Below are 25,845 nucleotides of genomic sequence, written 5' to 3' on the forward strand. Positions count from 1 at the left end.
AACAGGAGCTGAAACTCATATCCCATTTTGAGGGTCCTGATGGGACAAGTGGCTGAGCCCACCAAGCCTTGCTGCCAGACTTCACAGTCACTGGGATGAGCTCAGATTATCAGTGCAGACAGCAACAAACTGCGAGTTTTGCAGGTGCAAAGGAACATGGGCAGGTGTCTCTGACCTTACACAAACCTAAATTCAGGTTTCAGACCAGCAGCACTGTCTCTCTTGCAGGATGTCACTCCTGTAGGAAGGGGTCACCCATCATTATCACATTTCCTCCTGCTGGTGGCACTTTTTTACCTCGGGAACTTTAGTGATCTGTCCAGCATCCCTGTTCATCACCTAAATGAGAGTGGGATCCAGGGAATGGCAGCCACTGTCTGCCTGTCCCCCCTGCAAAGAGCCCCTTTTCTTCCCTGCTATTGGCACCGTGGCATTTTTCCACTTTTGTCCCTGAAGATCTCCAACTGATGAAGTCTCTAAGATCATTTGTGTTCGCTGAAATAACCGGTCTAAATGATTTTTGTATTTCTTTTTCTGTCAGAGGATTGTTTTTGCCACCAGATGGCATCAGAAGATGGCTCTGTGTGAGGAATAGGCTTGCAAAGTACGAAATTCTGATTAAAGCTCAACAAACTCAATAGAAAAGAGCATCTGCAAGACTTCAGAAAAAATCAGAATGTCTTTTGAACCTTATGATTTATTTTCCACTTAGAATTAGTATTCTAATTAACAGAACTCAAACAAATGTGGGTATTGTAAATATGACTCATTTATCTAAAAAATGTCCACCTCAAATTATTTTCAAAGTCTGTTGATCTGCTGAAGCAAGAAGAAAATCTGAAATTGCTCCAAAAACAGTTATCAAAATGAGGAAAATAACTCTCCTAGAGTGAGGATATTTAAGATGCAAATAACAAATAACACTATTTATACAGCAGGCAATGTATTTTTAACAAAGAAAAAAATCTACTACAAAGGCTGCACACATTTTTTGTTGCCACTGCTGTTCAAAAACAATGTATTATCTAATCTCCAACAATCTAGTCATTATCTCACCTGCACAGGCAGAAGAAGACAGCACAGTAAGAAGAACAGATTGCCTAAGGTTATACAGAACGTGTGGCAGCAGAAAGAAAAAAAGTAAAAACCCACAAACAAAACTCATAACAAAATGAACAAATCACCAACAAACATACCAACCCATCTCTTAAGATCTCAGAAATTTCAAGTCATTACTTTCTAAAGCTTACTCAGCAGCACCACTTCAAATATCTATTAACTCCAACAAAAACCATTTCATCTGACTGCTGTATTAGATCAAAAAACCACCAAGCTAAGAACTATACTCAAAGTTGTGAAACAAAACCTTCGAATGTTGAAGAAATGAGTTTTAGTGTAAAAATGAAGGAACTCAAGGGAAGAAAACCCCACGAGCTCACAAGCACATCCTAAATTCTCATCCCAGCTCAGCTGTGCACCAACACCTGCATCTTAAAGACACACAATTTCTCACATTATCAAACTCAGAGAAAAACACTCAAGACTATTAAAGACTGACTTGTTACTTGCAAGATTTAATTTAAAACTTAGTATTTGTCTTCAATATTTCAGCAGACTACATATTTGCATGAATGCAGAGTGCAAATGTCATCAAGCCATTTAGGAATTACACTGGTACCACTAAAATGTGGCAGTGACTAAAGGAGGCCAAAATAGCTTTGTACAAACTGCATAGAGCTTTTAAAACAGGTAAACAAAATTCTAAAAAGAAAAAAAAAATCTATATACTCCACATGTCTCATGAGATGCATTTCTGACTGTGGAGTTGTTTGGGGCTAAGAGCTCTTTACCCAGATGTGTCACATCTCTCAGATTCCTGCTGCACCTCTCCATGCCATGTCTGACCCCAGGAATGGATGGGCTCAAATGCCTTTTCTGCTCATTTTCATCTCTTAATGCAGCAACTCTAATGAAGCTTTAACCCTCCCTGCCAATCAAATTCACATTCCAAAACTGTTCTCAGCCACTTCTAAAATGTTGCTGAAGTACCTTGTAGTCATCTGTGCCTGCCTGTACAGAAAGTACCCCCTTCTCTCCTTGGAATACTCCAAGATTAGGAACAGTTACTTTTAAGAGTCAAGAAAAATCCTAGGATTAAAAATTAGTTTTGTTTACTACAACAAGAAGCTGATACAGCCCTCTAATTATTCTATAACATTTTAGATAATTATGGGCTTCACAGAAATCAGCCCAGCATCTGCTTCCTGTAAGAGAACACTGTGCTTCTCTAAGCAGTTTTCTTTATTTTCTTTTCTTAAAATTAGTTCACAAAGATAAAAGTGACTTTAAAGATAAAGTTACTTGGAATTTCACCATCAAAAACAACCACAGTGGAACAGAGTTTAAAGAAAGTAACAAAATAATTAAAGCTTGCATTTTAAAGGTCTTGGCATTTAATCCCAAACAAAAACTACACAGCACTTTCCAAAGGGAGAAATACACCTTGACATACAGGAAACACAAAATTAGGTTGAAATTCAGTTCTCCTGAACTTTTCAAGGTTTTTGTTGTGTTATTTAAGCTATAATGAAGAACTAATTTTCAGCAGAGAAGGTACCTCCTAGAGACCTACCTAAAGACACTAACACTTTGGGAACACAGAAATGAGAAAAAACAGAGAAAAAAACCCTACACCAAGGGACAAGGATGATTTTACAAAAGAGGTCAACACAGAGCAGTCAGGGGAAGTTTAGGATGGGTGTCAATGAATAAGAATTGAAGCACCTGAGGTCAGAGTGTAAATGCTCACTTACTGACAGGTGCCCTCAGTTGAGTCTTTTTGAAAGGATTGCCAGCACAAAACTCTTAAGCTTTTCTTGCTTCTGCTCTTGCATGGTGCTGGAAAAGTCAGATGAAGACTCTCCCCAGCTAAGCCTTATTCATGCATTTCTGCATCATCTGTCAGAGGCCAAAAGCCAGATCTGCAGAAATAGCAATTGTTCATTTCTCTAACTAAAACAAATGTTAATATTTATGTTTATATGTTATATAAAGCACTGTAAGTGTATAACACACTGGACAATCCTAAAGTATCTAAGCTGAGCATGCAGAAATACCAAATTCCACAGTGTAAACACCATGGAAAATTTCACAGAGGCATTGAAAATATGACTCATTTTAAGAGCAGTAATTCAGAAAAAACTCTGAAGCCCAGGCAGACTGCAGACTACCTTCCTGCTGAACAATGCAAAGACCTTCAGGAAAGAAATACACACAGAAACTTAATTACACCTCACACACAGGGACAGACTAAAGTTTCACAGGCAGCTATAATTTTGTTTTTTCCCCAAGTTTCATCACGGTCCATAATTCAAAGACCACTTTTTGGTTTTCAGCGCTGGTTTGGATGTTATTTAGTTTCTTTTTTTACTCTTTTGAACAGAAGTAAATAGCAAACCAGTGGTTTTCATTGCTTACATTGGTTTAGAAATAACACCACCAAAAACTGGAATGATGGTGAACCATAGCTGCTTTTAGATATGCCAGGGAACCGAGCTACACCACAGCAGATCAAGTGCCCCATGGACGAGTACAGAGTGGTGAATTCTCAAAGATCTCAATATGTTCCATAGCTTAGTGGTACACCCAAAAATATTTCAATTTTTGACCAGAGAAATACACAGAAACCTTGTTTTCCCCCAATCCACCTTCTGCTCTACTTAGTGCAGTGAGCCCAACCAAAAAAGACAAGTTCTGAAAACAGCCTGTGTGGAATCAAAGCTGTGTGCACTGAAGCAAGAGCTAAAGGTAGAAGTGCAGCAATTTTGGAGTGTTAACTAATACAACTGCAAAGCTCATCAAGAAATGAATAAATCCAAGCTGAATTCCACAGCATATTGCATGTAATGATGTGGATTCAATCCACCATGTGCTCTAGGATTTAGATGTTGCCATTTTCCCCAAATGGGAAATGTGATGAGTTGACCCTGAGCATACATTTCTGAAGCAGCAGCCCTTTGTTGCAGACAGTCTGGTGGCATCTTTCTTCACACTGCTCATGTCTTCTTAGAGAAGATTTTTCTCCTGCTGAAGTACATCAGCACTTTGTCCAGGCACTGACCCAAAAAGAGGGAGAGATTACCTGTTTTGGCAGTGATGAGTTGCAGGACCAATGGTCGTCTTGTCACAATTCCAGAACCTCGTGGAAGAAAATCCCTAGAAACATTAAAAAAAAAATAGTTACCAGCCAGGAGTAATGTGCAATTACATAAGATATTGGACTAATTTGGAACCTTCTCTGTAGGAAAATGGAAAGTTGGTGTGGATAGATTTATATCAAATACTCCTATAAAGTAGGGCTGTTAATTTTGGTTCAAGATAGTAGTAGGTCATTACATACTAGATAAATGTGTATTAAAACTAAATTACTGTCTCAGGGCATCACCAAGCCTGTTCAAGACCATCACAAATAACATCTCACCTTGCCCAGATTCCCCAAATGATTGTGTCCTCACTGCACACTGAATCTGAAGAGGATCTGGGCACAGGAATTCACACACACAGCACACCAAAGCTCTGGATAAACCCAGCTGGCAGCACTCTGCACTACTCATTCACATTCTTAACTTCTGCCAGTTCAAACCCCCAAATAACTTCTCCCCCAACACATCTGCCCAGAAGGTTTTGAGTGAAAGCAGAACACTAGAAGTCCTGTGGGACACAGGGAAGAGTGTCCTTGAACCAGAAAGCAAGGAAACAAAGACACCAGTTCTACCATATCATTATGCATCCTCATGATCCTTTCCATGTCCCTAGAGACAGGGAGACTCCCTAGACGACTGAAAAGAAAGAAACCCAAAGCAAAATAACACATTTTTCTCAGGGTCTTCCCCAGTTGCCAGACCTATTAAATGTTTAAAAACTATGAGATGAGGTTCAGCGAGAGGCTTTGTAGAATGTTCAGAGGAATAAAATTCAGGGAGTAAACAGAGTTGCACCATCAGTGTAAGACCCTCGTTTTTGCTGCCTTACAAGGGATGCTGAATCACTTTCCTGCCTGCCTGAGCAGCACTGCTAACTCACCTCTGTGGCTCAGGTGAAAAGCAATGCAGCAAAGGATTAGGGCAGGAATTTTCCATCCATGGGCACAGCTGACCCGGGTGCCTGTTGTTGCACACCTAAGTGCCTGCACAAAGGTGAGGCAGGGATGGGGAGAAGGACAAGAGCCAAAGGAACAAAGCACAGCCCTGCTGGCCCTTTAGACAGAATTGCTAAGCTAGGTCTGCTCAAGCCACTTGGGAAATCACCTCTTGCCTATAACCACTGAGGACCTTCATACTGACCTTGCACTACTCAATGGAAGCCTGACTTCTGCAGCTCCTTTAAAGGCTGCACACAAACCTGCACGGGTTAAAACAGGCCTTGAGGAAATGAAAAATAAACCAGACAAATATCCAGGATATTATTTGTGCAAATCAGAGGATATTAGTTAGGTCTGAGCAGTGCCAGGAGTGCAATGGTGAACCTCTTTCCACAAGCACCAACAAGGTGGCAAAGCTTTGGCAAAAAAGAAACACAGCAACTCTATCTGTGATATGAGTCCTGAAGGTTTCTATCCCGACCTAACACCTAGGCATAAAAAACAAACATATATAAGCAGTTCTAAGGCTCTGTGTCAGCTGTGCCCCACACCACTTTAGAAGACCCCAGCATTTTGAATGAAACTGTTAATTTCTAGCCAAACTGTGTTTCCCTTTCTCAGCACCTGTTAATGTTTGCTTGCAGCATGATTACTCTGCAAACCAAAGCCCCCATGAAAGGGGAGGCTGTTCAAACACAAGCTCTCTCATTCACTTCCCTACTCAAACACAGACCTGCAGGCAGAAGTACAATTAATTAGGAATTCTAGTAATCCCTAAAGCAAAGGTACTGCAAAAACATCAGGTGTACTGATTTAAATCTGCTGTGATGCTTTATAACACTTGAGACAGCAACAGGATATAGGAATTAGCTTAAAGAGATGCCAAGGGCCTTCAGATAGGTCTCTATCATAATTTCAGTGTCTACTAATGGAGAGAAAGCTGCCCCTCAATGAACATCTACTGATATTTTCTCATGGGGAAACAGAAAATAGTAATGGGAACATGGTCATACTTCTGTATGCACTGAAATGACAGCAGCCCAGGAGGTAGCAAATGCCTATTAAGATTTCATACATTGGTTTTCAAGCACTTAATATCTGTTTTTAATTTTTTTTTCCCCCCATCAAGAAGCTGAAATGAATTGCCTCTCAGGACAAAGTGGTCACCCAAACCAGTGTCCTCTACAGCACCACAGGAGACAAGAAAATCCTTTGGGGAGCCAAAGGTTGAAAAGATTTATTGATTTTCTGCTTCAGAGTAAGCACATTCAGCGATAAAGAACACTGCATTAATGCAGTGTACACAGTGCTGACCTTTCCTCAACAGCAAAATTACAAAGAAAGGTAAGATGACAATCTTCCTTCAGAACATCCTCTTAATATGTCCAAAAGTGATGGCATTTTTTACCCCTGTCTAATGGGCTGAACTGTTTTCTGCTCAAGCAAAAATCAGCAGAGAGAGGTTCCTGCCTGGTGAGAGGGAGAGCTGTGTTATCGCACAACCAAATAAACAGTGCAGCAGCACGACATAAAACTGCTACAAATGCACAGTTTGAAGAGGGAAAAAGTCAAAGAATGAGGGTAATGGGGCTCACAGGGAGAGTTCAAGAGGAAATTCCTCCCAACCATTTAACCACTGAATGGGTGCTTTACCTCTATGCAAGAGACAATCTTTCCCCAGGGATTTTTTTTTTCCCAACATTTGAAATTTCAGCTTCAACACAAGGCAATGGCACCTGTGTGCATTCTCTGTACGGCTCAAATCAGATGTTTCAAATAAATACAAACTCTACTTACAGGGAAAAAAAGCTCTTTTTTTAACACACACATAGAAATCTAAGTCAAATTTGAAACACAGCTTGCACATCTTTAGGAAAATCAAATTAAATGTACAGCTGCTTCTGCAGAAATGCCTACTCTGACATCCCCAGGACAGGATGCAGCTCCTCTTCCTCTCGCCTTGGAACAGAAAGCATTTGCTAAAGGGTTTGTTAGTGGTGCTGAATAAAACAGCTCTGTATTAGCAATGGTCCCACAACTTATACAAGTAACTGCAGCAAGAAATGGAAAATGAAACAGGAATGAACAGAGCCAAGCCTTAAAGGTTCCTTCTGACCAAAAGGACAATGTCACTCCATGTCCTTATGGCACACCCTAACATCCTCCTAAGGACAGACCTGCCCACACCTTTTGGTTACCACGTACACATTTGTTTAGTGAGAGCTGGGAAAAAAAATGCACATCAGAGTTGAAGCAGCTGCAAAGAAATCCATCTAGGAAAGCATCAATGCCTGAGAATTTGTGCTCAAAGGCACCAGCAATGGGGAGAAAATGCTGTTTTCTGTGGTGGGGACAGAGCCTGGGAGCACCTGTGTGCACAACTGCAGGGCCATGTAACAATGAGGAGGTGCAGGAAAGAAGAAACACATTGTGCAAAAATGAAGCTGGGAATGAAAGCCCTGCTGCTTTAAGAGACATTCATCCTGCATTAAGATTCCAACTAGTTTTGCATCTTGACTCTCAGAGCGTTTTCAGCACAAAGCACTGTGCTGACAGCAGCTGCACCAGCTCAGCAGCAGCGCTGCAGAGACAGGACACGACAGCAGCAAGGCCTGGCCAGTGCTGAATTCATCAAATGCAAATAAGAGGCAAACAGCCAGGTCTGCCAGGACATCCCTTCAGCAACTTGTCAATCTTAGAATGCACTCAGCCATTAGAATATCATTAAATACCTTCAAGAGCAAAATATTCTCAAGGCTACAGAATTTTTACCCTAAAAATTACTCAAGTCTTACTTCATAACACAAGCTGTGCTGTGTTCTCTACTATTGCTCATTTCCAGTATCAGACATCATCAGCATCATCTGGACAAGTGTATCTACTAAGTTTGGTGTCTGCTGTTTGTTTAATGCATAAAGGAACAGACAATAACTTGAATTTGACTTGTTTCACCATCCTAAGCATAAGCTTGAGAAGTGGCTTTTAGCAAGTTATCAATGGACATACCAACACTTCAGTAGTTTATTATAAGGAGCCAGTTCAGGTTTTAAGGTGAGAAAGTAATTAGACAAGTCATTAATTGAAGAGTGTCATGGAAGGGATGGAAATTTCAGCAAGGGCAGAAACTGTAGGGAAATGCAAACTAGACAGGGGCTCGTCATTGAGGTCTCATTATAATGCAGGACTGCAGCTTACAAAGAAACACACATTAAACCAATAAAACATAAAGTGTTTCAGGGGGATTTCCAGGGAGAGTTTCCATTTAGGAGATCTCTAGCACACTAGTAGTATTTATTATATTAAAAAAAAAAAAGAACAACAACAACAAAAAAAACCAAACCAAAAGGATCCCCAGTTTGTGTGAAAAGAGATGATGCATCATCATTTTAAACTTATTTGTTGTTTCAGGAGAGTAACTTATATTTGATTTTCTTTGCCAGTACAGGGCTGAAAAACGTCCTGTGCTCTGATCAGTTACATGGTCAGTATCACACAGGATAAATGGTAACTAATTTACATTAATCCAATATAATTAATTCATACAAAACATAGGAGGAATGCAGAAAATCAAATAACCGAGACAAATGTCAACAATTACACAGTAACTGCCGTAATTAAAGAGCTACGAACAACTCAAATTGATAGTGATGAATTGTTTAAAAAAATCAGAATTACCTCCAGAGAAAAAAGCCTCCACATTTTTCACAAAGGGTAGAAACATGCCAGGCTCAGGACAAGAGCCAGAGAGCTCTCTTACAGAGAAATGATTTCATTTTTTTTTTGTGCCAGACAACATCAGCAATGTCACAAAAGTTCTCCCTCTAACACAAAGTCCATCCCAAGACCCCAAACCACACTCCAATGCAGAAATTCATGATCCATCAGCAGAGCATTGGTAGCACTCCCCACAGGCTTTTATCCCTCAAGTTTTGCCAAGGAATGCAACACAGCTTTAATTGCAACAGGAAGCAATTGTGCCCAAAGTCAAAGTTTTCCTGGGCCTTTTTCCAGCAGTGTTTATTGTTTTATACAACCCCAGCCTGGCACAGCAGGAGCACTTGTGGCCCATATTAGCAGCTGAATGACCATGCCTGGTGCAAAAGACCACAGAGTTTCCCAGAGCACTGACACATGTCCATACAGCATCTCCAACTTCTGTGCAAAACACACAGAAGTACTCAAACAGCTTTCATTGTTCTTCCATTTCTCATAGTTAGCCCCAGAGCAAAGTGCCAAAAAACTCCAGAAACAGGAGTATGGTCCAGTGTAAGCCTGAGGATGGGAGGCATGAAACATTTCTAACTTCTTCCATCAGGTTTTAAAAAGCCATAAACCACACCCAGTTAATTTGTAACTGGAGAACTCTCAATGCTATAAACATACATCTGCAGATGTGCTCATTCTATCTCACCTGCTCCTGGGCTCACCAACCCTAGAGAGGATCCAGCAGCAGATCCTTCACTCACTTTTAACTCACTACAAAGCAAGGAATGGGAAATGTACTTTGCATTAGGAATTAAGTCCATGAGATTTGTCATCACTGACACGAGACACCACTGTATTTATTCTTGGTGGCTTTGGAAGCACAATATTCTCTACCCTTCAAGTGACAGTACAAAGATAACCCTAGGACACATTTTCAAGAAGTCTCAAAAGCCTTAAGGCACTGCCTCAGTTGTGTTTTGATGCTCTCAACCACGAGCCTTTTTTAATTCAGTAACACACTAGTGTTCCTACATGACACTGATATTTGGCCATATATCAGCCCCAAGTACAGAGACCAGTTCTTACTTTCAGTCACCACTTGATCCCTCACCTCCTTTCATTAGTTACAGAAGAGTAAATGGTTTTTTGTTCAGGACAATGTCTGTCACTCAAGGGTCTCCCACAGCTTTGTTCAATAATGGGCCTTACAGGAAGATGTACAAGACAATTAATCTGCTTTATTGAAGACCAATGATACCTACCTTAATTAAGCCTACCAGGCATGCTAAATGCATTTTAGAGGCTGTGGATTTTCAGTAATCTCAGATGCATCAGCTCCTGAAGCTCTGTACTGATTTTTCCAATGTTTTTATTTTTTAAACCATACAGCATAGATGGCTGGTGCTTAGTTCATGTTTGGTCTCAGTTTGTAGCAACCATTCTTTCAAGGTAAATATTCATTCTACTGATGAATCATTTTAATTAACCTGCTCAATCAAACACAGTAACTACACATTCAGCCCATGCAGTGTGTGCAGGGCTTTAGGGGCAAAAATCAGAATATCCAGACATTTTAGGGCTGTCTACTCCTCTTCCTCTCAGGCATATAAACTTGGTGTTTTTGAGAAGCCATTTTCCAACTCATCAATGTCCTTCACCACCAGTGCAGAACTACTGGACCTTGACAGCAAAGCAGGGACACCCCAATTATCCTATCCATCACTTTCAAGTAAGAATACAGGTTGAATTAAGAAAAACAAAAAGTAAAGTGTTGAAAATCTTACACAGCACTACAGCTAAAAGCCTAAAATGTCTCTTTGGGTCCCTTTTCCCCTCCACTCCTTTATGGAATTGAGACCAACTATAAAAAAATCCCAGAGGGCAAGGTTAAAAAAAAAAGTCAACCCAAAAGACCCAGCTGTGGGAATATGAGAGTGTTGATTCTAAATGTGACAAAAAATGTATTTTGGAAATGCCCTTGAAAACTTCAAATAAGCTGGCAAGGGATTCCTGTCCACTAACTGGGTACCTCCATAACAAGGATGCTCAATGGCAGTGCTTAGGTGAGAAAGAAAAGCAAAGCTTGGGATTTCCTCTTAATGCAGAAGACTGGAGAGAGAGAGAGAGAGAGAGCAGGCTCAGAAATCCCTGTCATTACACTTCTCTTGATCTGGAAGATTCTTTCTGTAAGTAGCAGCAACATTTTTGCCCAACAAGCTGCCAGAAGTTATTACATCTCCCCCATTAGACATCATAGGGCTACAAGAAAATTAGTGCCAAAAATTACCCTGCCAATGGTAAAGTCTTCCATTAAACAAAAGTGGAATCAACAGGTTCTCCAAAGTAGGGGCCACTTGAACTCAAGTCCAGGAAGGCACAGACCTTCTCAGACCCATCTAATTTGTATTTTGACAGCAGTGACAGCACCCCACATGACATTTCCACACAGGAAAACGGTGAGACTGTTCACTGACTCGAGGAAAGAAAATGCTCTTCCTAGGAATTCAATTAAATATCTTTTACACGACAGAAAGTTTGAAAATCTCAGTAATGCTTACAGGACTGCAAACCTGCTGTACACGGGCATGAAAACCTGCCAGGCAAAAGGCCAGGAGAGTGAGATGAAGAGTGCTCTGTTTGCAGAGCCTGGGCTGCCTGGATGAACAGAGAGGGAAGCTGCCAATGTGCAGGCTCGTGGGCAAGGCACGGTATGCACGGTGCATCTGTCCTCCCTGGCAGCCAGCCAGCACTCTGCTGCATCATCCTCGTCCCACTGCTGAAAATGCCCTTTTTCCTCTTGCCCTTTGAAGATTTTACAAAAGCTTCTGCTATTTCCTGCCCAACGGTGCTCTCTCCGTCAATTCCGAGCGCTGGTGGGAGGGGGAGAAAGGAAGCACAAAACACAAAGCAAGCCCAACAATTCTCAGAATTTTAGTGTCTAAAAGAATAAAAGGGGACTTTGCAGGACAACTCATTCTCCCTAATCAGATATGTTTGCTTTCAGGAGAGGACTCATTTGCATAGGATGTTGGTGCATAAAAGCCCATCCATTCTCAGGATGAATACTAATGCAGCAAGATTCTGTATCTCAACACAAGAAACAAACAACAAAAATTCTTGACTCACTTTAAATTGTTGTCAGTGCTCTAAATAGACCTTGGCTGTTTGGGTTTTTTTCCAATCACTTCCAGCTGCCAAATGCAATTAAGAATGTTTCTTTAGAAAGATCAGAGAAAGAAGTTTTCCTCCATAATATAATCAGAGAGAAAAATCTGCCTGCAAGATCAGAAAGGAAACAACATGTCCCAACAAGCCAGGCATATCAGCTACATGAAGCTAACTACTACAGAAATACTTGCATTTAGCAAATAATTCACCTCTTGATGCTCTGTCAGGACAAACCTTTTAGATATTGTGAATTCCAATGCTGTTACCAAAAACCCAGAAAAAACGATCTGCTGCTCTTTCTTCCTCCCAAATCCCACTGTCCTGAACTGGGATCCATCCATACAGACTTTTTAAACAGTAGCACAGTATACAATCAGCTGTGACACATCCTAGCAAAATCCAAGAACTTTTCAGAAGCATCGTGAAAATGCATTTTTCTTTTGTAGTAGACAAGGTGTCAAATTGTACAATTGCCCCTTTTTGGTACAATACAAGCCATTTCAGATCATTTTGCAGAGCTGGAATGTAACTGGATTCAGCTCCTGTACTCCCTCTGGAATATATACACAGTGGGAACTGCAGTATAAAGAGCATGAATTTATCCACAGGAAGACAGCTACAGAAGGAAGGGGGAAAGGAGATTGTTTCCAAAACAAGTTGGAATTCCAAGTTTCTCAAACAGCTTCTCTTCTCTAGACCTTTTATCCTTTTCTACCTGCCCATTTTTCCTTCTCTGAGCTCATGGTATGTGCAAATTAATATATTGTGCAGGACAACATGAAGTCTGTTTAGCTCAATAGTGAAATTTAGTATCAGCCATGATCTCTCATCTTTCTGCTCACCAGAAACTGAATTATTACCACAAGAAAAATTTATTTTAGAAGTTTAGAGTGTTTTGTGCTGCTACTTCTCAAAGTCATTAGGCTGCAGGTCTCAGTCCAGACTCCTGAGCCTCTCAGCTCCTTTCCCGGATCTGGCAGACATTGAGGATCTTCTGTCAACGTTTGTTTAGCACCTGAACAAATAAACAGGTGAGCACTCGAGGGCACAACACTGCCTCTGATGGATTATGCCAAAATTTCTTCAGCAGCTTCAGCCTGGCTGCTGAGCAGGGCTGGAAGAGAGCCCATTTCCCCCTGACATGCAGCAGAGCTGTCTCCCAGTGCTTCCCATGCTTGCCATGCAGAGCCCTGTGCTCTCTGCAGGTGACTTACACACAGACAGCCTCAGAGCATCCTCCAGAGCCGAGCTCCCCTGAATGGCTGTGCACGGCTTTAGGCACCTGCAGTGCACAGAGTGAACAAGGGACCGAGTGCCTGACGTTACTCAGGCTCTGATGATCTCATCTATGAGGGCTGAAATCGCTCTTACAGCACAGAGAGAATCTCCTGCATACCTGAACAATAAAATCTTTTTTGTGTGTGTGTGATTTTGCACAGGAGCTAGGCTGCAGAGATACCATGCCAGGTACTGAATTAAAAGCGTGGCTTCCACACACAAATTGTAAAAGCTGACATTATCAGCAGACACTTGGGTTGAAAACCTCTCTTATCTGCAGCTACAGTCTCCTTTACATCCCAGAGGCTATCACAGACAACAGTGCTTGGCAGTACATCAAAGCCCAGCACCCAGTTAAGTGGGATTCTGCTCCTCTCTAGTTCAATAATGCTGCCTTGTTCATCTCGATGCAACTTGCTGAAGAAAAGGATGCAAGGTCACAGATAAAAAATGCTCATTCCCTGTTCTCAGCATATTTACACTACAGGTTTGACAGTGTGCACACACAGCAGTAAAGGGATTCCCAGTAGCCCATTACACGTGAGCACAGCAAACATGGGGAATTCACAGACCTCTATTTACTGCAAGGCCTTATTAAGTTTAAAACACCCCCAAAACGGTAAGAAAACCAAACCAGAAAAAGTAAAAAAGTCTCTCCCTCTCATGCCTGCGATCTAGGCACTGTTTGAGAAACCCATAAATACTTGGAGGAGCATCATCAACTTGCTCAGTGATCAGCTGAGGAAGGCAAACCACAAACATGATCTCTCTCACAGTGACTAAGCTATTGCTGGTGCCTTTCTGGGATGAGGAAACACTGTTACATCTCAGCTGTTCAAAGCAGAATCCAAGGCTCAGTTTTGGTTCCACACAGAAATCTAAATCAGCCATCAATCAAACAAGAGAAATGCATAACAGCAAGTTTTAGACAACAATCACTGTTATCCCACACCGATGTTAAGATTATATGGCACCATCTTCCTTCCACACAGTTAAAAATAAAGGAATAAAAATCTATATTCTGTATACAGTTAAGGCATGTGTGGATATACATGCAGGTAATATTTCAAAAGCAGTTTGAGGTCACACAGTAAAGAGTGGCAGAGAGCAGTGCTCACACTTCCAGCCTCTGCTGCAATCCATGGCAGCATCACTCCTGATGTTTACTGGTGACTGTCCAAACAATCCCATTGCTAACACCCATTTATCTAAACTGGAAATCCTTGTTTGCTATTTCATCTATACAGGAAAGTGACATAAGCTTGAAACATCAGCAGCAATGCCCATCAAGAAATAGCAAGGCATCAAAGGTGTTGGTTATCTGTTGATTTCAATACTACAAAATCCCAAGTGTGGGCTCCTTCCTGAAGGCAGTAACAGGATTTATAATATACAAGAGTCTAGAGAGTCAGACAATCTATCAAACTTTCAGAAGTGCCTCTGTATTAAAAACCAGGAAAGTCTGGATAAAGTTGATTCCTATGGTCTGAAAAAAAAAAAAAAAGAAAAGAAAAAAACCAACCCATAAACCTCTCCTGAGATGACTGCTCCCCTTTAAAAATGATCAGAGGAGTGCAGCCACCTGCAGTACCTTGATGGATTGAACTCCCACTGAATCTGTAGCACTGATTTCTCACAAGGCACTCGAGACCAGACTGGGGTTTTTTGGTTTTTTTTGAACATTGCTTTTTGCAAGATTTTGAAGTTTTTCTGACGTCTAGAGCACAGACTTCAAATACTACACTTGTGTTCACTAAATGCTACAATACCCTGATCATACACAGCATGCTGAAGTTCTAGTAAGACTGTGTATTCTCACAGGTACACTGAACAAAAGTGAAGAGTTACTTATTGATTTAACATCTCTACACTGCCTGAACACGCTAAACTTAAATGCCAGAATAAAGGTCAGAGCTCCCTACACTGTGCCTGCCTCATGGCAGACTACAGCTTAGCTTTACTAAGGCAAAATTTAAATGCAAAAATAAAGGAGACAAATCCTCAAAGCAGTTTTAGAGGAAAGAAATTACTTTACATGTGGGGTGGTGGTGAAAATACAGCTTATTTGTTTGCATGTCTGTTTTTTAATACACATTTCCTTTCCTTTCTACATATCAATTCTCAAGACTTGAAGAAAAAAAAATAAAGCAACGTAAGTCCACAATGGAATTACATTTAAGGACAAAACCAGGCCACCTGTATCCCATCTAAATGGCCAGTTTGCCCTTCAATATATAAATGCAAAAGCTTATTCAGGGAAGAAACCCAAATGAGCCACTGTCTCATTTGCTGCTGTTTCTAATTAATGAAACAGCCAGAGAATTCTTGCTTTTGTTCACCAGAGTACTTTGATAATCAGGCTAATATGCTCAATACTGTACTCCAAGCTGTACTATGACTTAATTAGTCAGGAAAAGGAGTGGCTGACTCTCATTTCCAGAAGATCCTTAAGATTAAAAAAGGGTACACAGCACCATGTCTCAATTTGTATCTCAGTTTGTACTCAGTTTGATTGCTTAGCTTTTACATGCCTGTTAAACAAAAGAGGAGATTTTCTGTAACAAAGTTTTTCTGTCAATGCCTAGTAACTCGAAGAATAAAATACCTGCACTAATCTTAATACATCTCCCCCAGGAAGCATCAATCTAAATATGTGTCTACATTCTTCAGAGAAATTTTCTGCTCTAGCAGCCAGGGTTAAAGTCCCTTCTCTTCTCCTAATGACTCAACGCAGTCTTTTCACAACCGCCATCTCAAGCAGAACAGAATGAGCTGAGCACACGAGGAACAGCAATTTCAAAAAGAAATAATCACTACATATGTCATAATAAATAGCTCTACTTACATGCAGTGGCCCTAAGATTATCAAAAGCATCTCAGATCAAAAAGCTGCAAAGCTGAATTACACAATCAGACCTCGGGCTCTTAAAATGAAAGTGCCTGTTTGATTATGAGTGACAGGCTTACAATCAAGAGTTCATATCTCTTATAAAACAGTTATTTGGCCACATGCAGCTTGTATTATATTAAGCAGGAAGGGAAGAGCTTCCAAGTTGGAAACCTAATTATTAATTTCTTGCTATTTTTAAGAGCAAAACAAGGTTCTGATTGCTGAAGAAGGAGGGCCTGACAAGGTAGCTTGCCGTCTGTGCCTTCAGTTATCTGAAAAACCCATGTGGATACAGATGAAATAATAGCAAGTGCTTTCTCTCCAAATACAGTTTACCGGGATTGCTTCCTGCCATTAGTTTTCTTTTAAGTAACCCTATTATTATCAAAAGCGAGTTTGAAAAGCAACAACAAGGTCTAAGCTCGTGGCCCTGAGCTGCTCAGGAGCACAGCAATAAGAGAGGCCAAGTGCCTTCTCCCACCGGCAATCTGCTGCCATTTGTTGTTTTGACTCCCCTTTGTGCTTCTGAATCGCTCTCCAACCAGCCTCTACCAGAAGGCTGCATTAAATCCTTTGCTTCAAACACTGGCTCAACATTTTGGGCACATTTACTCCTGTTACAAAAGGAAGCAGAAGGAGGTAGGAAGAACATTTGCTCTTCAGACAACTTCATTTCCTCAAACACACACCGTGAGCTCCAGCTATGAACACATGAAGGTCTAACCCATAAATGGAAATGACTGCTGTCCTCAGGAGCTCTCTGGAATCTCTGTTTCTATCTAAATGTAACCAGAATCCTGAAAGAAAAACCTTCACACACAGTCCTTGACTACCATAAGAAACTGTTTCCTTACACACAGAGGAGCAGTACCTAAAGAGGAAACCTTCCAAATTCCTCAGGGGCTGCTAATCCAAATAGCAACAATTCACACATTGGGAGATTTCACACTGCTCCACTCCAGCTTAGTTCACAGCCAGCCTACAACGAGACAAGTAGCTCTGGGTGTCACACAATTCCTGCTCAATCAACACCACCATCAATACAAAACACATCCCAGCGTACCCCCTGCCTGCTGGTAGGCACTAAGGATCCTGTGTGCACCTAAACAGTGTCGGTGCATCCTGGAGGCAGGATGGATTTGTGCCATTCAGCAGGACCTGTGGGATTTGCCAGCCCACACAACTGTGCCAGCACCAGAGTCCTCACAACCCCTCTGAAAAGTGATAGCAGTGCATAAACGAGATGGTGGATAACCCTGCACAACCCAACACGTTTCCTAGGACCCATGAAGAAGCTCTAACTCTTGATACCACCTGCAAGTCAGAAAATAGTTTCTACTGCCCAAGTGCAAAAAAAAACCAGCAATCTTTGCACAACCAAAATTCTTGTGGAAGGCTGAAACACCCACAGTGCTATAGTGCCTACAGACAGCAGGGAATAACAACCTGATGACAGAGCTAAAAAACCACCTTACCAACCTCACCACAGCTCCACTGACAAATACAGGTTAACAACCAGCAGCACGTTTGTAGACCCTGCTTTTCACATAGAGGATATCGTGCTTTACTCATACCAATCACAGCTATCCCTGAAGAAAAGAGATCATCAGTGCCTCTCTGAAGGCTAGGAGCTCAAAATCTACTAATGATAATGATTCATGTGGTTAAAAAAACAAAAACGAAACCAACACAACAAAAAAACTCACAACCACAAAACAACCCAAACCAAAAAAACCGAAACAAAAGGCATGAGAATTAATGCTCAAACTTGAGAGCAATACAAGGACTGCTTTATTTTGATGTGAATTTCAAAGCCGTGTTACTAGCAGTTAAAGCTGGCCCTGCGGTTGCCAGGTCATGCAATATACCAGTAACCAAGAGAAATGAGCCCAGCACGGCTCTGCAGGGAAACCTGCCACCTCTACAAGCCATAGTAAGACAAACTTGCTTGCAGAGAGCAGCTGCATTATCCCATAAACGCAGGAATATCTGATGGCTTACTAAAAAGAGACACAGGCCATTTGTCTGCTGATCTAACAAGGGAAATCCTCCTCCGAGCTCATGGATATTTATTAATCTGGTTCTGAGGGTTCACAACCAAGTTCTCACAGCTTAGCAAGGGCACATCTGCTGACCACATATACTCAGTCTGGAGGAAAGGCACAAGTAAAACATCCACGCTCAAGCCTCATGGAATAGGTTTGAAACAATGAAGTTTAATGTCATTTTTGCAACTAGCTCCAAGGTTGCAAGTAGGGAGGTACTACAGATCAGTTCGTGCTGAATCTCAAGAAGTAACTGCATAAAACAACGATGTAAAACTCTGAAAGAATCCAAATTCCAAATCCCATGTGACAGAGAGATTCTGGTGTTTCACAGTAGCCTGTAATCTTTTCTCTGAAGAGACTGTCTTGAAGCATCTGCAGGCTGCACAGTGAATAACCACACGAGCGAAAAAAGTTACTGCCCTTAGCTCTCCTTCAGAATTCCTCCTAGAAGCGCCCACATCTCACTGGTGCAGCTGACTCCAGCCCCTTGGATCAGCACAAACCTCTCATCTGCACCTTCTGCTCCAGCCAGGCACACCAGGCGGCTCCACAGAACAGCTCCACCTGCGGATCACACGGAGCACATCCCTCCGGCAGCCGAGCAGCGACAAACATCTGGCAGCAGTACCATCTTCCATCAGCACAGCTGGATCCAGAGACCAACATCAGCCCACCTCACTCAGCCCCGACCCCAGGGACCAAAATACCCAAAATATGAAGGTGCTTTTTCCCCTCAGCACACGTGCTTTGCGCAGCTTCGTGGACACGTAGCTCAAAACGTCAAAAGGTTCCCAAAAATACTTTTTAGGGACTCTTTTAAAGAAAACAGTAATAATTTGATGGCCAATCGTGCTTCATGAGTACCTTACTTATGTTTTCCGAACTAGAGAGACTTGGTAGTACTATCAACACCAGTAGCTAACTACGGTCTTCAAGGAGAAAGAAAAGGAAGAACTGACATTTAACCCCGTCAGTTCTGAAGGAGAGACGAAGAACCACTGTACAGTATTTTTACACCGGGTATCAAGAGCTATTGCAGCCTGACACACGGCCAGGTTGTGGAGTGTCACAGCATTTAATATTACCTTTCGTGAAGATCTCCGCACATCGGAGTCCCCCAGTCACCGACACACCGCAGTATTTCCACCCCATAATCCGTTCCAGGACCGCAGCACCACCTCCCCCCGGGAGCCCGCAGCTATTTGAGGCAAACGCAGCAGGAACTCCATCAAACAGCACGTGAAGCCCGTGTTTACCTCGGGACGTCTCCAGAGGCACTGCCTCGATCGTCAGGCTTCCCCTTCTGCTGTCAGCGATTTGCTCGAAACGATGCGCATGTTGGACTTGACGATCTTGGAGGTCTTTTCCAACCTTAATGACTCCGTGATTGGAATACCCACAGGCGCGTTGGGACTTACGCGCGATGGGATGGGAGGAATGAGCCGCCCCGAGCCAGCACCCCACCGAAACGAGGCTTTGGGGCTGTAAACACCTCGTTCTTCCCAGGCAGCGGTCACCCACACCCACACGCACACCAAGCGGGCACACGATCGCGCTCGCCCCGCAGCCGCGGCCGCTTCCCCGCAGCGCGCACATCGCATCACGGGCACTGCCGGGCCGGGGCCCGCCTCGCCACCCCCGAGGCACCGCGGGGGGAGGGACAGAGAGCATCCTCGGTGGGGACCGAGCACCCCTGTGGGCTCGGAGCCGCCGGCTGTCCCCCAAAAACCCTCCTCGTCCATCCCTGCCCCCACCCCCCCATCGCCGCTCTGAGAGCGGCGCGCTCGGGGCGCGGGGGCGCAGGGGTGCCGTGCCCGCCGCCCCTCACCTGGAGACGCAGTTCTCCAGCACGGAGCTCTTGCCGGCGCTCTGCCCGCCCACCACGGCGATCTGCGGCAGGTCGAGCAGGCAGTTCTGGCCCAGCGCTGCGAAGGCATCCTGCAGCCGGTTAACGAGCGGGATGAGCCCCTCCATCCCGCCGCCGCCTCCTCCTCCTCCTCCGCCCGCCGCCGCTGACAGGTAACGGCCGCGCACTGCGCATGCGCGCCTCCCTCCGCGGGCTGGGGGCGGGGCCTCCGCGGGAGACCACGCCCCCTCCCGCTGCGGCTCCCACGGTTGTCCCGCCATTGATTTTCCCACCATTGATTGTCCCACCGTTGTCCCCAAATCCCTTCTTCCCCTCGTCGTGCCAAAGGCCCGTCCACGCTCAGAGTCAAGGGGCTGGATTTATTTATAGTTCTGCGTAGAAGGATGGCTGGGTGGCAAATCCACAAAGCCAGCACAACGAGTGTCAAAAAGTTTTCCCTTTTTGTGGATTTTAACAAATCATAGTGGTTATGTTTATTGGCTACAAGTGCGCTTATTAATTAGTGTTCTGTCGTCTCTTGGTTAATGATTCACTTGCTTCCAATGCTAATTAGTCTGCATGCTCAGTCTTTCTCTTGGGTTAGTGGGTTTTTGTGGGTCAGTGGTCACAATTTACCCAGCCAGAGCTGATTTCAGCACAGCTGCTCAGTTGCTTTTATTAGTTTCTTCCTTATCTTGGGTGTTCTGTCAAATACCCCTGTAGCCCCTAAATTCTGCATTCTTTGTGTCAACTAAGAGTTGTACACCCTTCTTCACTTTGGTAACTCCTCCTTGGTCTGAAATAACTGACACATGTGGGGCCCTAAACCTTAACAAGGCAATTCTTCCGACAAGTAATTTGTCTTTCTATCACCTGAACATCACTTAGAACTTGCTTGTTAGGGATTGTTTTTTCACAGATTGCCCAGAATCTCCCTCACTGGATATATCCCAGAACCAGCTGGACACAATCTTGTGCCTGTGCTCTGGGATGACCCTGCTTGAGCTGGGAGATTGGACCAGATGCCCCACTGTGCTTCCTGACCCATTCTGTGGTTCTGTTCCTGCCCGTGGACAAAGCCACCTTGGTGCTGGGACACTTGGAGCACCATGCTGCCCCTCTCCCCTGAGAGCCCCAAGCCCAGCTGGCCACCCCATCCTGCTGGTGGGAAGGGCTGTGACAATGCTCAGTTGTGACTCCATTTTCTTCATGCAGGAAAAGCCAGGTCTTTATTCCCACAACTCATTTTATACAGTTTTCACAGACTCCATGTGCAACTCCAATTGGTTAATAGTTTGCTCACCAATCACTCCATTGGTTAGTAAAAGGTATTTTACTTGTCCATCAAATCTCTCTATTTCTGAATTCGTTAACATATTTTCTATACTGGTTCTCATGGGACAGATCCCACTGTTCACACAGGTGCATTTGTCCTCCAGCCTAGATTGTTGTGTTAACGAGCTCCCATTCTCAAAACAGCTTCACATGGGAACTTGTCACTGCTTAGAAGTGACAAGCCAGCTATTAATCCAGCAGAGCAAGGCCTGATTTTATGAAGCCTTTCTTTTAGAATTCTTCTACCTGTCTACTATGCTCAGGAGTGCTGCCAGGGTCAGGCACACTGTGAGGAGGAGTGGGATCCAGCAGGGCTGGCAGCAGGTGGATGGCTCAGGAGCAGGCTGGGGAGTGACACCAAGGTCCAAGCCCTGTCACTGTGTCACTGCAGCGGGTTCAATTAAAAATGCACGCTGTGGCTGAGCTCAAAGCTCAGGCACACAACAGAGATGAGATTTATCTGTGATTACTGGCAGCAGTCACATCATGAAAATATCCAAAACGCAGGCTTTGGAGTCATGCAGTGATAAAAGTTATCCTCTCTATTACAGCACACACTGGCCTGGCTCAGCGTGAAAAGCAAAACAAAAGGGAGCTGTGAACATCCCGCAGGCTGAGAGAAACTAACGATCTGGAGGATTATCAAAACTTCTTGGCCAGAGGTCTCAGTAAGTGTAAAAAAATTACAACAGCCTGACCCATAACTCTGGAAACAAGTAACAGCTTTTAATCAGCAATAGGCAGAGACGGCTTTTCCTCGCCTCTGCAGTTAGATCACAGCCTCTGGGAAAAGCCTTGCCATCATTTCTGTCTAGTTGGGAGCCTGGGAGTTATTGACATAATTATGCCAATTAGCAGCATGATTATTTCTTTCCCCACGAGCTATGCCAGGAGGCACTGGCCTTCCTCCAGTTCGTGGGTTTAAACGGAGGCTGGAAGTTGGGAAGAACCTTATGAGTGTCAGAGCACTTTGTGCTGCCCCCATGAAATAATTAAGATTTGTAGAAGAGCAGCCTGGCCATAGGATTGCATCTCCACAGGAGACAAATGAAGATTGAGAAAGGCACGATGCCTGGAGAGCAGCACCATGCACACCTTAAATTGATAACCCGGGTAACTGTCCTTTCTGTGAGGTCTTTAAATTACAGCTTTGTCTGCTCCCATGAATAAAATAAAATAAATTAGTGAAACAACTAAGATTAGGGAAAGTTTGAGTTATTCCCCCAAGTCTGGGAAGTTTCCAAACCAAACTTTTTTGCCTGGTGAAGCAGAGTTAAAGCCACAAAGTTCCCACATTCACCCTGCAACTCTGTCACTTACAAAAACCCAGTCTCCCCCCTCCAAAAAAAAAAGCCACAAGCAGCCAAGTATGGGTTCCTCACCTTCTGGAAAAAGCACAGACAATTCCATTATGGATTCTTGTGTCATCATGAGAGGTTTTCCTCATTTTCCCAACATCTCCAAGAGCACAGGGAAGCACAGAGGAGAGGCACCCGAGCCTATCTTTAGGTCTCTGCTTTTCCTGACTGGCTTCTCTGGGTAGCTTGTTCCAAACCCCCATGCAGAGCCCAGCCTGGCTTTCTGAATTTGCCAAGATTCAGAGTGGCTAAATCAAAGGAAACAGGGGTGCTACTAGCAGAGACCATTGCAAAACTCCTTGTAACAAATAATCCTGAAATACAGACCCAAATCAATGCCAGGGGGCCATGCTAGAAATTGTTCACTGGGGGACCAGTGGGTGCAATCCCCAGGAGCACAGAGCTGTGCTGCTCACTGGTTAACCAGCTAAACACAATCTGGTTTTACCATGCTGTGCTCAGTTGTGCCTCACAATATTTATCATTTCCTTTTGCTGCGTGCCAGGCTCAGCAAGGAGAGAAAACCTCTGCCAAGCACCTTTCCTGGCATGGCAGGAAGGGTGGGTGCCCTGCTCCCCAAGGTGACATCCTGGCTCCAACAGCGTGGCCTCATGTCACATGTCACCAGCACAGCCCCCAGTGCCTTTCTGATCAAGGCTGCAGACAGCAAGCTTGTCCTGCCATGACTTTCAGAAAAATAGATGGCAAAAATAGCCTGGCTTCAGGGTGCAGCTGAACCCACAAACTCACACGCAGACACTTCTCCCTAACCAGACAGCATGATGCTAAAACTGAGGACATTTGGACCAGGTCCCCAGGCTGCTTTATAAACACACACCAGTGCAATTCCCCCCACGAGAAATGAGTTCTATATAGAAAGCAGCCGAGTGGAGACTTGAAGATGCCTGCAGTGAAGAGCCCTGCCCAGGGGGAGCAGAGCACAGCAGAGGCTGCATCCTCTGCCCTGAGAACAGGCAGGTTCCTTTTCTCCAGAGACCTTCATCACCTCCCTCTCTCTCTTCGGACACAAACGCAGAGTTTTTGCAGAGCTTTCCAGGCAGTGGGTGGGCGCAGAGCAGGAGGAGGTGTGGGCAAGGAGCCCGTGCAAGGGGGAGCTCCCAGGTTCTTGGCTCTGCGATGAAGGTGCCAGTCAGCATTATGCCTGTGCATCTGCCAGACCTTGAAGCTGCAAAAGATGGGATTCAAGCCCGGGAAAGGAACCCGGAGTGGCCGCAGAGCTGTGATTAGAGCAGTGGCTGCAGCATTTGTCCATGTGAAGAGGATGTGCTTTCTGCCTTCCCCCCACAGCCCGGGGCGCTGCTGACTCACGGATCGCAGGACAGCCCTGTCCCATCTCTCCTCTCTCCTGCCCTGTGACCTCCAGCTGCATTCTTTAGTTGGGTGCATCCAGTTGCAGGGTAGAAAAAGGGCACCGTGCTGCACTGCAGCCTGCAGAGATGCTTCCCTGCAGCCCTGAGCACCCCAGGAAAGAGCTGTACTCCCTCCCTGCAGCCTGGCAGCACGCCTGCTCCCTTGGCCACAAAGCCTGACAAGCCAAGTGCTTCCCCAAGGGAAGATTCCATGGACAAAACACTTCCCACGTGCTTCCAGCTTCTGGGAGTGGCTGTTGCAGCCGCTGTTGTGCAGGACTATGCCATGCAGCATCCCCAGGCAGTGGGGCCAAGGTTCTGCCCAGCTGAATGAAGGGAATCACCCCAGGGCTCAGTCCCTGCAGCTTTTGTCGCTGCAAAATCTCTCCCAGCTGCTTGCTGTACTTTGAGCTGATGACAGTATGTCCCTTACCCACCTCCACCCTGTTCCCCAGAGGGAACTGGAGTGTCATTCTTCTCTTCTCCAGAACAGAGACCTGGGCTGTGACACCGTATGGGGTGTACATGTGGCACTCCATCAGTGCCTGCTTACAGCCACCCTGGGGCAAAAAACCTCTCTGCATCCTTCCACCTGTGATAATTGATAAAAGATTCGTGTTAATCACAAAAGCACTGGGGTTTGTATAAACCAGAATACTAAGCTCTGAAGTGAAGCATGGACACTAGATAAAGGAAATTATATGATAAAATCATTCTGTTTAAAAACACCTTGTATTGGTATATTATGTTATGTTATGTTTTCCAAATAAGTTGTATGAGCTACCAGCTTGCAAAATCAGACTTCCCAATGGCCCTTCCTGCCTTTGTCTGATCAATACTGCTTATCTCAAGGACCAGACTCCCAGAACTTCTCTGGTGGTTATCTACAATGGCTATCTGTGACTGATTATCGCTCAGAGGGTTTATGAATTTGTGTAAGGATGTTTATTCAACCACCACTGCTTACCTGGCAAAATTATGACAACAAAAAACCAAAAAATATTGATTACAACGAGAACCCACAGTATAAGAAGAGGCTGCAAACCAAGGTTGGGTGGAGCGTGGAGTGGGCGGTGACCCCTCACGTTCCCCAGCGCTGCTTGCTCTGTCTATATCAAATACAGCAATCTAAATTTTGCTGAATATCGAGACTTTTGTCTCTCATTTATAACACACCCAAGCTCAGGAAACTCACCAACTCCCAGTGTCTCATTTGCTGGAGTGGCAGCAGGGCATGGATGTGATGCTCTGAGAAGGGGCTGGACGAGTCCAAAGCATCTCCAGCTGGTACAGCCTCACACCTGAGCCATGGGATGTGTTACACAGCCGGCTTTTTCTGTGCTGGGAAAGCCAGAAGGAAAAAAAGTCAACATCTCAGTGCCAGGGGAGGTTGCTAAGTGACGGCAGAGCTTGTTTCTATCCCGCCACTGACAGCGTGCCTACGCTGCAAGGGGAGGAAGTGAGGAGCAAGGGATGTAAACATGAGTACATTGCCAAAACACTCGACGGAATCACCCTTGCCAAACATATACATTAGCTGCATGTTTTGGCTGCCAGCAGATGAATATTTACTACGTGTCACTTACTCCAGCCTTGGAGTGTTTTACCTGCAGAAGAGGATTTGCAGATCTCATGAATTTTCCCATTTTCCAGCTGAAATTAATTTCCAGACCAAAGTTGTCAGGCTATCAGTAGCTGCAAGAACAG

The 25,845-nt window shown here is 44.1% G+C and overlaps 1 protein-coding gene across 8 annotated transcripts in view; it reads right to left on the minus strand.

Annotated features, from left to right (window-relative positions):
• DNM3 (dynamin 3) overlaps positions 1–25,485 on the minus strand; it is a 185,805-nt gene extending 160,320 nt beyond the window's left edge. For 7 of the 8 annotated variants that reach the window (XM_088170263.1, XM_088170262.1, XM_088170261.1 and 4 more), the window contains exons 1-2: positions 20,058–20,258; positions 4,142–4,215 (exon numbers count right to left, since the gene is read on the minus strand). In XM_088170263.1, the coding sequence (XP_088026389.1) occupies positions 4,142–4,215; positions 20,058–20,203 (220 nt within the window). In that variant the 5' untranslated portion in view covers positions 20,204–20,258. Of the gene's footprint in view, positions 1–4,141; positions 4,216–20,057; positions 20,259–25,333 lie in introns of those variants that run through there. The other variant, XM_088170265.1, reaches the window with a different exon arrangement.
• Positions 25,486–25,845: the final 360 nt, after the last annotated feature.

This window comes from Sturnus vulgaris, chromosome 9, assembly GCF_052056855.1.
Source record: "Sturnus vulgaris isolate bStuVul1 chromosome 9, bStuVul1.hap1, whole genome shotgun sequence".
Lineage (NCBI taxonomy): Eukaryota > Metazoa > Chordata > Aves > Passeriformes > Sturnidae > Sturnus > Sturnus vulgaris.